The 16,540-nt window shown below is 33.4% G+C and overlaps 1 protein-coding gene across 1 annotated transcript in view; it reads right to left on the bottom strand.

Moving 5' to 3' along the window:
• LOC112603773 (zinc finger protein 442-like) overlaps positions 1 to 16,540 on the bottom strand; it is an 88,315-nt gene that overhangs the window by 13,041 nt on the left and 58,734 nt on the right. The window contains exons 4-5 of the mRNA XM_025352509.1: positions 3,772 to 4,345; positions 3,508 to 3,567 (exon numbers count right to left, since the gene is read on the bottom strand). Coding sequence (XP_025208294.1) covers positions 3,508 to 3,567; positions 3,772 to 4,345 — 634 coding nt within the window. The remainder of the gene's footprint in view (positions 1 to 3,507; positions 3,568 to 3,771; positions 4,346 to 16,540) is intronic.

The following is a 16,540-nucleotide window of genomic DNA, read 5'->3' as shown; positions in this document are numbered from 1 at the left end:
CGCGCGTACCATCATAGCCCACGAGTGTGATGTGCCGTGTGTGTGTGTGTGTGTGTTTGTCATATTGTTTTCGTGTTTGTATTGTCTCCGTCAGTAATGTAAAAATCATACTATTATTATAATTACTCACCGTGTACCTATTGGTAAGAAAATATAAAACCGTCATTGCCTCGAGCGGTTTTGATAATTTTTTTCTCCGTCTCGGGACCCGCGATACGCATAATATGCGTTAACTGTGCATGCACATCATATAATAACTATGTATATACATATGTATGTATATTATTTAATAATAATATCAATATGTGACGTACACAATATTGTCCGCTCGCGCGTGCGTCGGTATTGTAACATTATAATTTTTATTATTATTATTATTGTTGTATTCGTCTATGTATGGCCGTTATGTCTTGTATACGCAGAGACCGTTTTGTCTCGTCCCAGGGTCGAGGACCTCTATATGACGGCTCTCCGACACCGACCGACCGTCTACGACGACGACGACTATACTACACATTATTATTATTATTTATTATTATTATTATTTATTATTATTATTATTATTATTATTATTATTATATATACTTTACACGACATACTTATACATATGCATATACACATACACACACACACATGACCCGACCCGACCCGAGGCGCTCTGTCGCTAATGCTGACGCGGAATAGTAGACGAGGAGAGAAACGCACACAGCGCACAAATTAGACGCATTTTTTACTCCGAGTCATCGACGTCGGCATATTGTGTAGGTACTAGGTATCTATGTGTATAAAAATAATATCTGCATAATAATATCATAACGTTCGAGTGTGTCTAATAATCGCGCGATCCGATAGTTTATTGCGGTGATAATTATCGTATACGATTGTCGAATGTCGGCCCGTCGCGGCGGCGTTGGCGTTTATAATGGTTTTCGGTCAATAATAATAATTGTTCTGCGGCGCGGCCATACGTTATTATCATCGTATTGTAATACGTTTATACCGTATAGTAATTAGTATTTACTTCGCGCGACTTTCTCCTGTCTGACTCATCCCTACGCCACTGCCGTCGTTGAACGGATTTCCGCGACCTCGGACGACATTTTGCCCGCGATATAAAATATATACAAATATACGAGTATAATAAGCGCAAGCATTAAAATATATTATACGAAGAGTGGTATCTATACAATGTTATTATTAAGTAGAGCAGCCACGGTGGCGGTGGACCGAAATCGATCAGGTCAAATATCGTGAAATGGAATAAAAACCGACACGCGATACGGTTATCGGAGTACCTATTTATAATTTTATATATACTATATACATTTTACGCCTAGCCGTTCGATCGCGGAATTTATCGTAACGGTGAAGTGACTTTTTTCTTATACGTAAATTAACAACTGTTAATAACTTTTAAGTATATTATATTAAACTATAAAAATCGTTTTACGACATACCTATCAGATGATAAATAACGTTACGAGACCGTCAATACTATTAAAACAACATTATGACACTGATAAATAACAATAAAAATAAACACGAATATCGTCATATTATAATGAATATAAAACAGATGGTTTTTCGAATCGCGAAATTTACTCGCGCAATTAACTGCAAATCGATAAATTTAAGTATAGGTATACATATCTAATAATTCTAATACCAACATATTTTATTTTAGAATTAATATGCGAATACTTTTAGGAAACGACTCGACTCATGTATGTTGTGCGTTTATATACATTAAATTTGCAATGCGTAAGATGTAACCTTAAAATACATAATATATAGTTTGAAATATTTGGCACATTCATTCTGTTCGCCGGTCTGTGAACTTGTCTATGATGTGTATTGAGTGCTTATTATATCGATAAAAAGCCGAATCACGTATATTTTAATAATGCGGTTTAGGTAGGTGTAATAGATTAATAGTGTATGTATTTATTATTATAATACATTGTATGATAATTTGTAACTATACGCGAATACTGAGACAGCAGCGAATAAACGGATAAACGAAATAATCAAAATATCTACACATCGAGAACGGTTAGCAAATATAATTACACTACAAAAATCGTGTTAGGGTTTAATTTAATGGTATTAAAAAAAAAATCTGCACACAGCACTTCGACAAGTGCCGGAAGGCGATTTATTTAACTTCGACGAGTCCGAAACCTCCAATTAAATAGCCGCAGCATCCGTGTACGCGGAAGTTATTACATACATCATACATTATATACCTATTACATTATGTTACGTATCTAGGATCCAGACTAACTAGGTGCCGAAAAAACACATTTAACTAAAGACCGACCACGAGGTTAATCGGAGGAGGAAAACATTCGGTTCAGAAATATTTTTTTTACATGAAAATTTCACGGCAATAGCCGTCGTATGAAAAGAAAAATAGCGAAAAAATGTTTAAAAAGATTTATGATATTTTTGACAGTATCAAATAGATATAAAGTAGAAAATCGTGTTTGCGTACGTCTATGAAAAAAGAAAAAATATAGTTATTCAAGTAGACGCGAATACGTAATTTCTATAGCCGCACACGTTCATCTAATACGAGCAATAGCAGTGAGTATTCCAATAGGTAAAATCAAAATCTATACGTAGGTATAATAATATATTATGTTAAGAGAAGAATGTTTTCGAAATAATAACAAAATTTCCAGCCTTTTGAAATTTTTTACAATATTATATTGCACGTGCTATGGTAAATTTTTCATTAGAAAATATTTTATATAAATCTAAAATATATAAAATGATATTATTTCTGAAATGTTGTTATTTTAAAATATTTTTATGTGTATTTGAAGTTCTAATATAATATTAATAACCTGGACGCATCAAATTTCTGTTTTTCGTAGTGGAATTTCACTTTACATTGCGACTGGACAGACCATATTATATACTAAGCGGAACAAGTGACTGCAGCAACGCAGCAGCACCAGCAGCAGACTGTCTGGGTTACAATATGTAGTGGTGCCACGCGTTGGCGTCGTCCCTGAGAAGTCCGATTTGATTACACGGTACAACGATCGGTTGTGATGATTTTATGTTGTTTGAAAGCAAAAAAGGCTTTTGTATGTGTGACTAAAGGTTTTTTCGTATGCCAATAGCATTATAATAGCGGCGCCTGCGAAGTGATATAGGTACCCTTTAACGCGGGAGGTGGTATGATGTATAATAATAACGTTCATTCATAAAAACACTATAAGACATAAATCGTATATATATATATATATACAGACCGTGTATATTTTTATACTCATGTTTCAGTATATGTGTAGTAATGGGTTTTGGAATGCTTTTTGATGCCGTCCGATAACCCTAATGGGTTGTATTTTTGGTGTTTCGATTTATTATATCATGTATATATATACATTATATATAATATATAATAGGTATAATGGCAGGTATTCCGAGAAAATTCTACGAATCATATAAAACTATATACGCATACTGCAGATATGAACGATAAAAACATAAAATTACCTGTGTGTATTCTTTGGTGGGCTTTTAGGTGAGAGCTTTTAGTGTATCCTTTGTTGCAACCTAAAATTAAAACAATGAAAATTAACAATCAGTATTAATCAATTTTTTCAATGTCTACACGACTGTAAACCCTGTAATCTAACGATTGTGTATATACAATTATATTTATAGGTATTAATACCGTAATCTGCAGGCGGGTACAATTTGTGTTATCAATGTTTTCATGAATAGTTTCATATTATATTATTTTCAACTAGTACTTACCGCCAAAATTACAATGATGAGTCCGTCTCCTTTCCAAGTCCGGGTTGTTACGTCTGTTGAACTTCATCGATCTTTGGATAGTGTTGCAGCGGGGTGTAGGATACGGTGGCGGTGGCGTCCGCCGTTTACCGGGCGAACCTGGCTCAGAAATGGGAGGCGTCATGGGTGCCACGCGTGGGAAGTAACCGTGATGGTGGTGATGCTGTTGGTGATGGTGATCATGGTGGTGATAGTGCACATGCAAATAAGACGGTGTGTACAGCCCGGGGCTGGCCACCGACTGGTACTCGGGACTGTTGGCTTCCGGTGCTTCCACTTTTACGTGAGTCACCTGCAGCGCTTGGTCGTCGAGCGTAGAGAACATTTGGGGGTCCACCACCTCGTTCATCTCGAACCACGGAGGCTCTTGAGATTCATCAGTATGGTGACCGTTCTGGAGGATCGAGTCCTGCACAGTCCGCGCACCCATGCCGGTTGTCTCGAAGAAGTCGCATAAGACCGGCTCGTTTCTAGACTTTATGACATGTTGATCGTCCACCATCAGTCCTTGTAACATCGAATCGAAGTCGGGAGTCTGAAAAAATAAAAATTATTATTATCAAAAACATCCAAATATAATACGGCATTAACATCATGGTGGACTGTGCATTAAATAACTGTGTATGTTAATAGCTACAAAATATTCAATATGATAAAAATAATATTATTATCTATAATAACTATTATAGCTTATATTATAACTGTAAAAATTTTAAAATCAGTCAGTAGATATAATGATGATCCTACATATTAACTCTATACGCGTGGTACCTATACCTATATGACAATAAACAACAATAAATGTTTGGAAACGTAACGTTATTAAATGTGATCCACTGTTTCTAGAACCCAGAGCTATATTTAGTTTTATGTGATAGTAATAGTGTTTAATAAAATGGTATGTAACTATATAATACTACAATATAGTATATAGGTATATATATATAATGAGTATATACGCAGCTATTATGTATAGTATTAATGTCGAGATAAAAATCACTTAATAATAATAAAACTTTTTTGATTGTTATTGGTCATTAACCATATGATATTCCAATCCGTTTACGAAAAAAAAAAAAAAAAAACGATATTATATTACGTATATATTTTATATGCATATACGTTCGAGCGGCGTTACTGGCGTTAAAGTCTCTGCGTTGAATAATACAATGATATATAATATAATAACTCATTGAACAAATAATCAAATTAAACATCGTCTTTCGTTTATTACAGGTGTATATATATATATATTTATATATTATGTATAATATAGAAGTATTATAATGTACGAATGTTATTTGTTATGTGTATAGTATAGTATATAATCTCTCTGTATGCATATGTATATATATGTATATATTTATATATATATATATATATATGTTATAAACACACACGCGCGCATACACACACACACAATAATAACCACTCTCTCGACTATCGAGGTGTATATATATACAAGTTTATCTACTGGTTTTGTTACGTTCGGTTTTTATAGGTCTATGTGGTGATATAAACCGAAACCGAACGTATATGTATAAGTACAATAATATACATAAAGGTATACGCGCTGTACGTGTTAAAATAGAAAAACACGGAAATGGTTTTTGGCAACGCATAGGTTTCCAATATCTACGTATACACACACATACACATACACACACCTGATGACGACTACGACGACCGGATCGTGGCGAGCGTGGGCTGTGTCTTAATGGGCTCCGGATATGTTTATGGCAACGGCAGGAAAATCGAGACACATGGTCGTAAATACAACGTGGTATTTCGGCAATCTTGCAACGAGGGTACGCGTATTATATTTCAAATCTTTTTATTTAATTTTTTTCCCTTTCTATTAATCACGCGTGGACGTCTCGTATATATAACACATATATATATATAACAACATAACACCAAGGTATATATAATATTATAATAATAAAAAATTCAGAGTTATTATTAATTACCATAATATTATTTATCTAAATACGAATTGTTCTAGGAATGCATCGTTTCCACCAAATTTAAAAAGTTTTTTTTCTTTTCCGTCAAAATCGATACATATATATATTATCTTAAGAGGGAGCATCGCTCATCCGCATGCGTTATTATATCTTCGTCTTACCAGTGCATAGAATATTACAAATTTACATTTGACAATTTTGATTAATTAATTAGCTTTGTTAGTTTTAGTGTTAAAATTTTACTTTCAAACTCAAAGCTAATAATAACGCATTCTGTGGTTTGCTGGAAATTTTGTTTCGATGTTTTTAATTTTGAAGTTTGTATAAATTATTACAATTTAAGAAATGCTAATAATTTTCTTCAAAATTAAAACATTGAAAAAAAAACACTTTCAACAAACCATCTAATATGTTATTAAATTCAAATTTGACAATAGATAAATTACTCCATATACTCTTGTATTAAAATCAACGAAGCTCTATATGAAAACTGCTGTACCATTTAAGTAAATGTTATTGCTATGTACTATGCACTTTTAGTATAATATGGAGACAACACAAGCGGAAAGATGTTCTCTTATTAACTCTTAAATGTATCATTTGCATAGAAAGATTTGATCCATTTAAGAGTTTACACTCCTTAATTTTAAAAGTATTTAATTTTTTGAAAACAATTATTTTTACATAATTCAATGTTATTACCAAAGCTTAATTTAAGATTAAGATGAGACGATAGTGTATTAAAGTGACACGCAAGGCTACCCCGCAAAATGATGTTCTACACTCATTCACTCCTGCACTCTTCCAAACATTAAACATTTGTAACTAATTCAGAATAATCGTTCAAAATTCAATATCTATGAGTAGTTTATATAATAGCTTAATACTTTGAAAAAAATTCTGCTTCAGAATAAGTACATCAATCGGTTTGAAACACAAGTAGGTTTATATTGTACAATTGATGCGTAATGGTGAATGGTGTGAACCAAGCTAGTCCTGTAGATGTAAAAAACACAATATTATATTATAGGTTCACCGTTGAAATGGTGTAAATATAAATTAGCACGTTATTATTTAAAACTATCGACGTGTGACAACATATATTACCCATCATTGTATGCGTATGTAATAATAACGTGCGTACTTATAGCGTATTCGCAGATACAAGACCATAAACCATTCGCTTTAATTTGTTGTCATGATGATTTTTCACCTATATTATGTATAAATTTATAATATATATTATAACATATTCAGTCTGCATCATAACCGAAATTTTATTATAGATATTTAAATAGTTTGACGAGTTCCGTGCCATTTTTTCTGCTTTTCCATAACGTATTATGATCCGCGGCACTACTTCATTTATAACTTACCGCAAATCAACGTTAATTAGACATATCATAATATAATAATATATCCAACTGTATATTTCCGGACCATCTGGTCTACTACTACTACTGCTGCAATGTTATGCAAGCAGACCTTCCGCTCAGCATTGTGAAATAAGAATACGAAGTGTGTTGTGTTTTCAGATGTATAGTAATAATTTTTTAGGCATCTCTCGAACTGGACACCCACTTGCATGGACATGCGTCAACTCAATAGAAAAAAACAATTATTTCGTATAATATATCATATTATTATACTACTAGATCACGATTAAACCACCTAATCATAGGTGGTTACCGATTATCGTTTTAATAAATGTTTCGATTAACGAAACGTGTCAAATGACTTTGGTTACCTAGTATTATGTTGACTCGAATGCGTCTAATACCTACGTATTTTATTAAATATAAACTCAACAAATAAATCAGAATATAGTAAGAAAAAGACGCGTGTAACAAGTGCAGTGAATACAAATAGTAAAACATAAGACAACAGTCATTATTATTCACACTATTCTATTCGGGTATAAAAATACGATATTATCGTGATAATTTGTCGTCGAAATTGTTGGAAAATGCAAATGAATATGAATTATAAAATTTGTAATAACGGACATAAAATACTCGTACACATTACATATTGTATCTAATAAAATAAACATACATATTACAATATTATAATAAACATATTATACTGAACAACGCGCAGTTATTACGATATCTTTCGTCATTATCAGTGTATAATTACATAAACGTTGTGGTTTTATTTATTATGTTTGCTTTACTTTTTGTTCGATGCTATACAACAGGTAGGTATAATGTATATGAGTTAATAATATAATTCTGTTTGATTAAGAATAAAAACATATTATCTTGTACCGCGCACATAACACAAATATATATATTTATATATTTATATATGTGTACAAGAAACTCGTGTACTTGTTCTAGTCGATAAATCTATCGGTCCCGCTGAGAAATACGTTCGAATGGATATTACATTATAGTATGCGACGGTGTCGGTATATAGTATAAGGACTTGGCACAGAACATAATTTATCTAGCATAATAATTTTCCTACGACGCACCGCTGTAATTTTACAATACCGCTGCTACATAAATACGCGCGTTGTCGAACAATAGCTGTTCTTTGAACAGGGGTGCGAAAGAAGCATATTTTACGACAGCTGTTGGTCAGAGTCGTAGCGTAATATATTTTTTTTTGCGCACAACCATCTTCAAGAGGCGCGTATTACAAGATAATTTAGTGGAGGACGATAACTCGTTTTTCCTCAACACTCGGAAATCGTTGCGCGTGTCCTTTGCATAAATTCGACGACGGAAAAATACGAACATACGAATCCACGTCTTGTACATGTATAATATAATATAATGTATATTAATATTTATATAATATTTTATTATTTTAACGTGTTTTCGTTAAATCGTGTATGCAAAGTGCAGGCCCGTCGTGTCGTCCGCGTTTTCTCGTTTGACTATAACGCGTGGTCATAATAAAACGCTAAGTCGCGGTGGACCATTCTGTATATACGACGCGTATACTTATATGGCGGTACCTATATGTATGCACAACTATATAGTGCGGAGTCGATTATTTATTCATTTTTCTCCGCATTATTATGTATGTTACGCGTGTGCCCATATAATATAAATATAATATAATACGAATGCGTTTACCACTGTTGTGCAAGACAAAAATATGCGTTTTTATTACGACTGTGGCTGTGGCTGGCGCAAAACGCGCAACCTCCGCAGAGGTCTCCGAGCGCACGCATAATACACGGTTGTGGCAGCTATATAGCAGTCCACCACGCGCCCGCGTCTGATTGATGGCGTTTTAATGAAGTGTCTCGGTAGAGAACGGTCGGTCGAGGAGAGTCGTTAATGCGTACAGCCTCGAACTTGACGTGTATACATATGTGCACGCCATTGTATTTATATAATGCGGTTGACCCATTCACTTTGCACCACATTTCCCGAGGTCTGCAGCAGCAGCACTCAGCGGAGCGGTGTGAGCGCGTGTTGTAGTTGCGCAAAAAAAAAAAAAAAAAAAAACACAAATCGTACATTATAATCGATATGTCGAGTACTTAAATATGTAATATCGTTAATAACATATATAGGCACCTATATTTTTTTTCTTTTGTATATTATTTCGTCGTCCCCCGCCGAGTCGATAGCGTTCCACAATAATAGGCACCCGACGACGGACTCGAAAACTCGCATAAACCGTTGTCGCGGAGCTTTTTAGAAACGTGTCGATACGAGTGTCTGTACGTATGTTTAAACGTGCGTAAGCTTACATAATAGCTGTGGCGAGTGACCGCGATATAACATTCTCACAAGTCACAACAGTAACGTCGTCGGGTGAACGCACTTATTTGTGTCGAATTGTAGCCACTCGGGACACAAAAAGATAATGTTCTAATCACACCTGTTCCGCGGACATTAAACAAAATCAATTTATTAACGGATGATTAGTATTTTTAATGTCTATACTTTTTATTGTTTTCGTCATAATTAAAAAAAAAAAAAAAAATGTACGAATAAATTATGACATAAAATTGCATTTTTTTCAAGTTAAACACATTACGTTTTACACACGTCACTCTGCAGTGCACTATAACGTCAATGTAATACTAAATCGATATAGATCTCTATTGATACACACACACACACACGCATACACGCGAGCGCAATTGTCAACTACAATAAATGTTTGAAAGTTCTATATTATGGAATGAATAGATCGAGTTAAACTCGAACATTTCGATTTAGGCGAGAGAGGCAGTTCGACAAACCCGATACCTATCATCATAATGTCCTGTATAATATTATAATATGCGAAACCCGTGCGCATCGGTAATGGTGTATTATAAATGTGAATTCAAAAAACCGACGCGTCAGCTGAACGTTTCGCAGTTCTTTTCGACGGTAATAATTGGCATTATATATTTGAATTATAGGTATTATGCGCATATACATGTATTAGTGTGCTGCAGGTATCATATATTTATATATATATAAATTTAATATAATATATAGAGGTGTACGTATAAAATAATATATATATATATATGCGAAGTAGGTACACGCACAGGAAATCGGAGTCGTTTCGTGTCTTATTATAATGAAGCTTAATTGTCGGAACAATATCTTCGACATGTATATACAGCACAGGCGCATAATTTTGTATGTGTGTGTGTGTGTGTGTGTGTTACTCGCACGCTTCCATGTACGATAATACTGTTAACACTGCGCACTCTCGCACACGTTCACATATAGTGCCATATATATTATATAGCTTATTCGTCGTACGTATATGTTTTTTCTTCTAGTCTTCCTTGTCTACCGCCGTCGCAGCATCCCTCCGGCACACGACGACGACGGCGATGCGATTACACGAGTTATGTGTACGCAACACCACCATCCACCACCGCCACTGCCGACGCACCGAGCTCGTGTGCCGAACACTTTCCGGACGTGTATGCGACGCCCGTATAAGACCCGACCGTAGTATATAATGTTATTTGTGTCCCGGCTAAACGCGAACACGTGTAATTCGCATATTGATATACGCGTTCTCTGCTCGACGATGTATACGTACAACAATATAATATGTACCTATGTACATGCGTGTGTGTAGAACGTCGCGAAACAGACGTGTGACATTGCGTACAACACACATGCGCGCACGCAGACAAAAACGTAAGTACATGTGCGTACATGCATGGAAGATAATTTTTGACGAACAAAAAAAAGTCCAACAGACACACTATAAACCTGTCGAGCGTGGCGTATTGTCTAAACCAGATTTCATACCCCAACCGCTCGATACCTCGTAGATGCGTCACCGGATTTGTTGTTAAAAGGTCAAAATATGAATGAAAAACGTTAATTGAACAAAAAAACGTGATGAATATGCAAGAGAAATGCATGAAGTACAAGAAAAGAGTTTTGAATAGATTGTAAATTATTATATTATATCAGTTTGTAAAGCACAAACAAAATGATGACACGCATAGTTTTTTCGTCAATTAATTTATTTGGTAATATTTATCGATGATTTTAATCAAAGTTCGTGTAAAACATATTGAAAAACCATAAAAATTATGCAAATACAATAAAGTATAGGCAGTAGGTATAGCTCGTATGTGCATGAAATAAATTTGTAGTTCGTTTTGCTATAAAAAAATATGACGCGTGTAGAAAAACATGCAAATTCTTTGACTTTCGAACACTACTATTATTACATTGAACAGTCATTGCATTATTGCAACGGCTTTCAAAATATATAGTCCATGGACCGAACTCGTATCACAAACTTTGATATAATTTATTAATATTATTGAAGGTATTCAATAAAACGTCAAACACGTTTTTGATAATTGGTGGTACAAAAATATTATACAGAATAATGGTTAACAAAACCATAAAAAATACATGCGCACTATATTACCTACATACCATGTGCGATATTGCACACGACACGACAGTACAGATCGGATTGACGACTGATGAGTAAGACATCGTAATTGACGAAACACGAAACGAACAACTAAAAATTATGTTAATGTCTCAACCGAGGTTGATGAAATAGCGTTATACGTTGACTCACGAAGGCTATAAAAATTGCAGCAACGCATAAAAGCTCAGATTCTAAGAACGCGAGGTATGACTGTACAAGTAATTACGAGATATTCGAACATCGTATACGAATCCAGTTAACATGAATGAAATCGTATTGGTTTCACTAATAAAAATAAAAAAAAAATAACACGTTGTGTGAATAAAGTAATTTTCATTCGCATTTAACGCTAATTGTTTTCATTTTATTATTTTTTTTCATTTTAACGCGATGTCCACGCGATATCTACCGAATATTACCTACACCCGAAGTGTTTTGACAACGATAAATCATCAGACCAAAAACGTTGGCCCTTTTAGCGTAGTGCTCCGAGAGGAGGAAAAAAACCTGTAATCTACGTTATAATACTGTTATTTGCAATGTGTCTATAAATTTGTTTCTTATAAGCATCGAAACCGGTCCGCGTGTCGGAGTCGTCGGATTACCTAATTTCCTGTTATTAACTCCGCTCAGCCGGTCGTTTAACAATCGTGTATATTGCGCACGAATAGATATATTATACATATATATATATATATATATACACTGTTCGTATAGGCCTTGAATGGAGACTGAATAAAATTAAAATTAAAAAATAAATAAATAACGACGTCCGTTTTTGGAATCAGTTTTCCGTTCGGTGTTTCCGTTTTCAAATCGAATTTAAATAGTCACATACATTACACAATGATAATATTATTGTATATTATACTATGATAATATAATACGCACAAATCACGGGCGAGAGAAATTCTGCTGTGAGCGTATATACATAATGTGTTTAAATAAATTGTTTACGAGGCACATCTTTAAGCATTCAAAATGCAATGCATATTATAATATACGAACCGATAAACACACACTATACAATATCAAATAGATTTTTATTATTTATATAATAAACGGGGGACAGGCCGACGTCTGTCTACCCCGAGGCGCTCTGCCTTTTTTGTTGACTTTGATTTTTGACAAATTACATTATCGTACATAGCATAGGTAACGTTTACAACGAGAAACGCTCACACATTCACAGTATTAATTAGGTAGGTATTACAAACTAACCGGGCGCTATTTTAATTACATTTATTATTTTCGTTCAATACAACACAGCTGATTACGAATGTTCAGTTTTCATATTGGTATAACGACTGTATAATACACGGAAATTTAGTAATTTCTCGAATAACATTCAACCGTGGCGCATAGATAAGATAAAATTATATTAAAAAACGACCAATTGGAAATACTGCACATCCTCCGGGTAAAGTCGATTCATCAGAATTATACTGGTGTATAAATTATATATTTCGTGGTATATACATTTAGATACTTTTCGTAACTCGAGGCCTTTTAAGATTACTTCTAATAATTAATGATTCAAAATTCAGGTATGCTATTTTTTAGTGGATACAGAATTATTACTATATTGATACATTATAGTTGTACATAATATTATTAGGACCACCGCGCAGCTACTTCAAAATCTTATCGCTTAAAATTTAAATGGTCATCTATCTTGCAACTAAATTGATAATGAAAAAAATTAGCTGGAAAAACTATCGATATTGTAGTTTCCTAGATAAAATATAAAGAAAAGCATCCCGCACTTTTCTATAGTGTTATAATAATACCCTTGTTAATGCTTAAACTATATCGAATTTAACGTTGTCATTTGTCTAAACAGCATACGATTAAAGTAACATAACGCATAATTATGATCCGAGATCATGTAGAAATTCATCTGTCGAAACTGCGGTAAGGTTGAAACAAGTTTCACGTCAATAATTTAACATCAGCTATAAGATAAAAATAAATCTTATGGAAATTAATACGAACATGAAAATAAAAACCATTTGTATAGAAACGCGCACGTCGTAAGATGTAATATTATTTTTCTCCTTCAAAGAAATTAACGTATAAAAAAGTGTTATGTTTTCAGCAATATCCATCGTTTATTTCTCATTCATACTCTTGCCAATAAAATAGCACGCTCGGCTATATATTACAATACAAAATATATTTAAATATTACATATTATTTACATCTCAACTCTAGAATAAAAATTATTATTTTGAATTAATTCTGACATGTGTACCAGTTGACATTTTTTTTCTATTTATATTTATTGAAATACGATATTTTGTTAGTTGTTTGGCCCACTAGAAATTGTTAATTTCTTATTAACTTTTATAAAATATGAATAATAACTTAATGTTAACATTATAATATTATATCTTGACGAATTTTATACAACTATTGTACAACATTCCTATTTACAAGACAGTAAAACATTTTACTGGTCTCAAAAAGTCTAAATATATTGTTTTGTTTTTAAAATAATAATAGGTCTGGAAATACGTGTGCGCTTATTTATGTTTACATTGTCGTAAATATTTTAAAAATGTACACTTTAAGTATGTTTTATTGTTCTCAAAATGATTTTATGAGTCAATTGTCAAATATTAACAGTCTAAAACTACTAATTTCTGTTAAAATTAAATGTTTGTTCGTCAGATCTAAACACATAATTTTAGTGAAAAAAAAAAACATAAGACTTAAGTAAATTTCATTTTTATAGAAACCTTGTACATTACCTGATCTAACCTGGCTATACCAATACCTGCTGTATAAATATTAAAAAAAAAAAAAAAAAGAAACGGCTTTACCGCAAAATCGATACACCGCGATTTTCAGACACTAATGGACTTTTGTCCTTAAATAATAATATAACGTACTAAACCGGAAAACGTCTCGCGATATCGTGCCAGCAATAGCTATATGTCTTGTACGCATGTGCTTGTGAAAATGAGTATCTATATTATAATGTTTACAATATGATATATGTACAGGTACGTCTCGCGGTGACAGAAAGGGGTTAATAAAACCGCCGACGACGACAATGACGGAATGTCGCCGCTTTATAGATCTATGGTTTCCTGTTGCGGCACGACAGCAGCCCGGTGGTGACCTTCTTGTAGCAGGTATGTGTATACCTTATACCTATAGCAGGTATACCTATATTATATTACCACTGGCGTTATGCAAGCCGCTGTCGCAGAGGCCGCTAGCCGAGAACGAACGCGCGCCACGACGAGAGAATTTTTTTTTTTCTAACACGCCGACAAGTGGTTGCGAAAGACGCGCGACATTTGCGTTCGTACGCGTATAAACGAGTGAACGATTTTATCGGCCGGGCCGGGTGTTACGCCGGCGTGCGAAAAACCACACGACTAATTGGATGTGCCTATAACATACCTGTGTAATATATATTACAAAGATAATAGTGCATATTGTGGTGTGCATAATATCGTGTATAATATACGTACATATACCTATATGTACCCGACGCGACTTGTAAACGCCAAAGCGCAACCGAGCCGCATAAAGTGACACGCGCGCGGGAGAAACGTGGCTAAAAGTCAATATGACTTGATCGAATCGCGCTCCATGCCTAACCCGCAATACCCGTAATACAATAATAATATAACCTGTTTTGAAAACGAAGTAAAAATAAAAAATAAAAAAAAATGCGTTCCCGGTGATAAATGCAAACTGCTGTCATAATTGTGCAGCGGCAATTTTTGTGCCGACCACCGACTGCACTGCATTATCGGTAATATTAGATCCGATACACTATATATGTTATATTCTAGTACTATGTATATAAATAATATTATCATTAGTATAACACCGTATTTATAATATAAATACGAACGCCGTCGTTTCGTGACCACACTACAATGCGATTTATGATAATAAATTGCGGACTGCCGAGAACAATGTACATATAGGCATAAAACACAAATGGGTACTACCTACATATTGTACGATATAATGCAACATTAGCTCAGATTGTCTTGAGAGATTCGACTTTGTATTTACCAGGAGTTGTAAAAAATATTTCACTACAATATTGTAATGTATAGAAATGAAATAGATGATATTTACGTGCTGTAGTTATGCAGTACACGTATTAGTGTGTGTAGTGTGCACCTATTTATATATTTCTACGTAGGCACGTTATAATCTGTTATAAGATTATTATAAATATAATTTAAAAATGATTTAATATTATTTATATTATTATACTTGTAATCAACAATTATAATATATAATATATTGATTCACTATAAATCGTATTTAAAATATCGAACATCGGAGGTTGATTGACTTATTATTTATAATAAATAACATGCGTCCATACGATTTATGATATTCCAGATCCAGATATAAAACCTGAAATTTGTATTAAAAATACACGAATCCTAGTTATAATTAAAAAGCTAATATACATATATGTATATATGAATTAGATGGACCACCGAAGTGGTTATTAATAAATCATTGAATTTCGAATACGTTTTTAAGCAAACACTATTCAATAAAAAAAAGTTAACTATTAGGTATTATTATAGTTTTTTTTTTTATACTTTCAAAGTTTTAGTGTATACTATGTAGTCCTTCATTATTTTCACCAATTATTTTTGAATCAATTTGAGAATCCCCCCCCCCAAAAAAAAAACAATTATTTAATCTTAAAAAATACAATTTGTGTATTGGTATTTCAATATATTATTATGAGACGTAACGTTAAAACGTTGCAGAGTACTTATTCTGAACAAATCTATAAAATTAGACAAAAATAAGGAAAATACCTATAAACCAACGAGAACCCATACTCCTTTTTAGAATCTAAAATAAAAAATCAATAAAAATATTGTTTA

Source organism: Melanaphis sacchari, unplaced genomic scaffold (assembly GCF_002803265.2).
Source record: "Melanaphis sacchari strain LSU unplaced genomic scaffold, SCAv2.0 Contig1112_pilon_pilon, whole genome shotgun sequence".
Classification (NCBI taxonomy): Eukaryota; Metazoa; Arthropoda; class Insecta; order Hemiptera; family Aphididae; genus Melanaphis; species Melanaphis sacchari.
The sequence above is the reverse complement of the archived record's forward strand: the minus strand, read 5'-3'. Positions and strand labels throughout refer to the sequence as shown.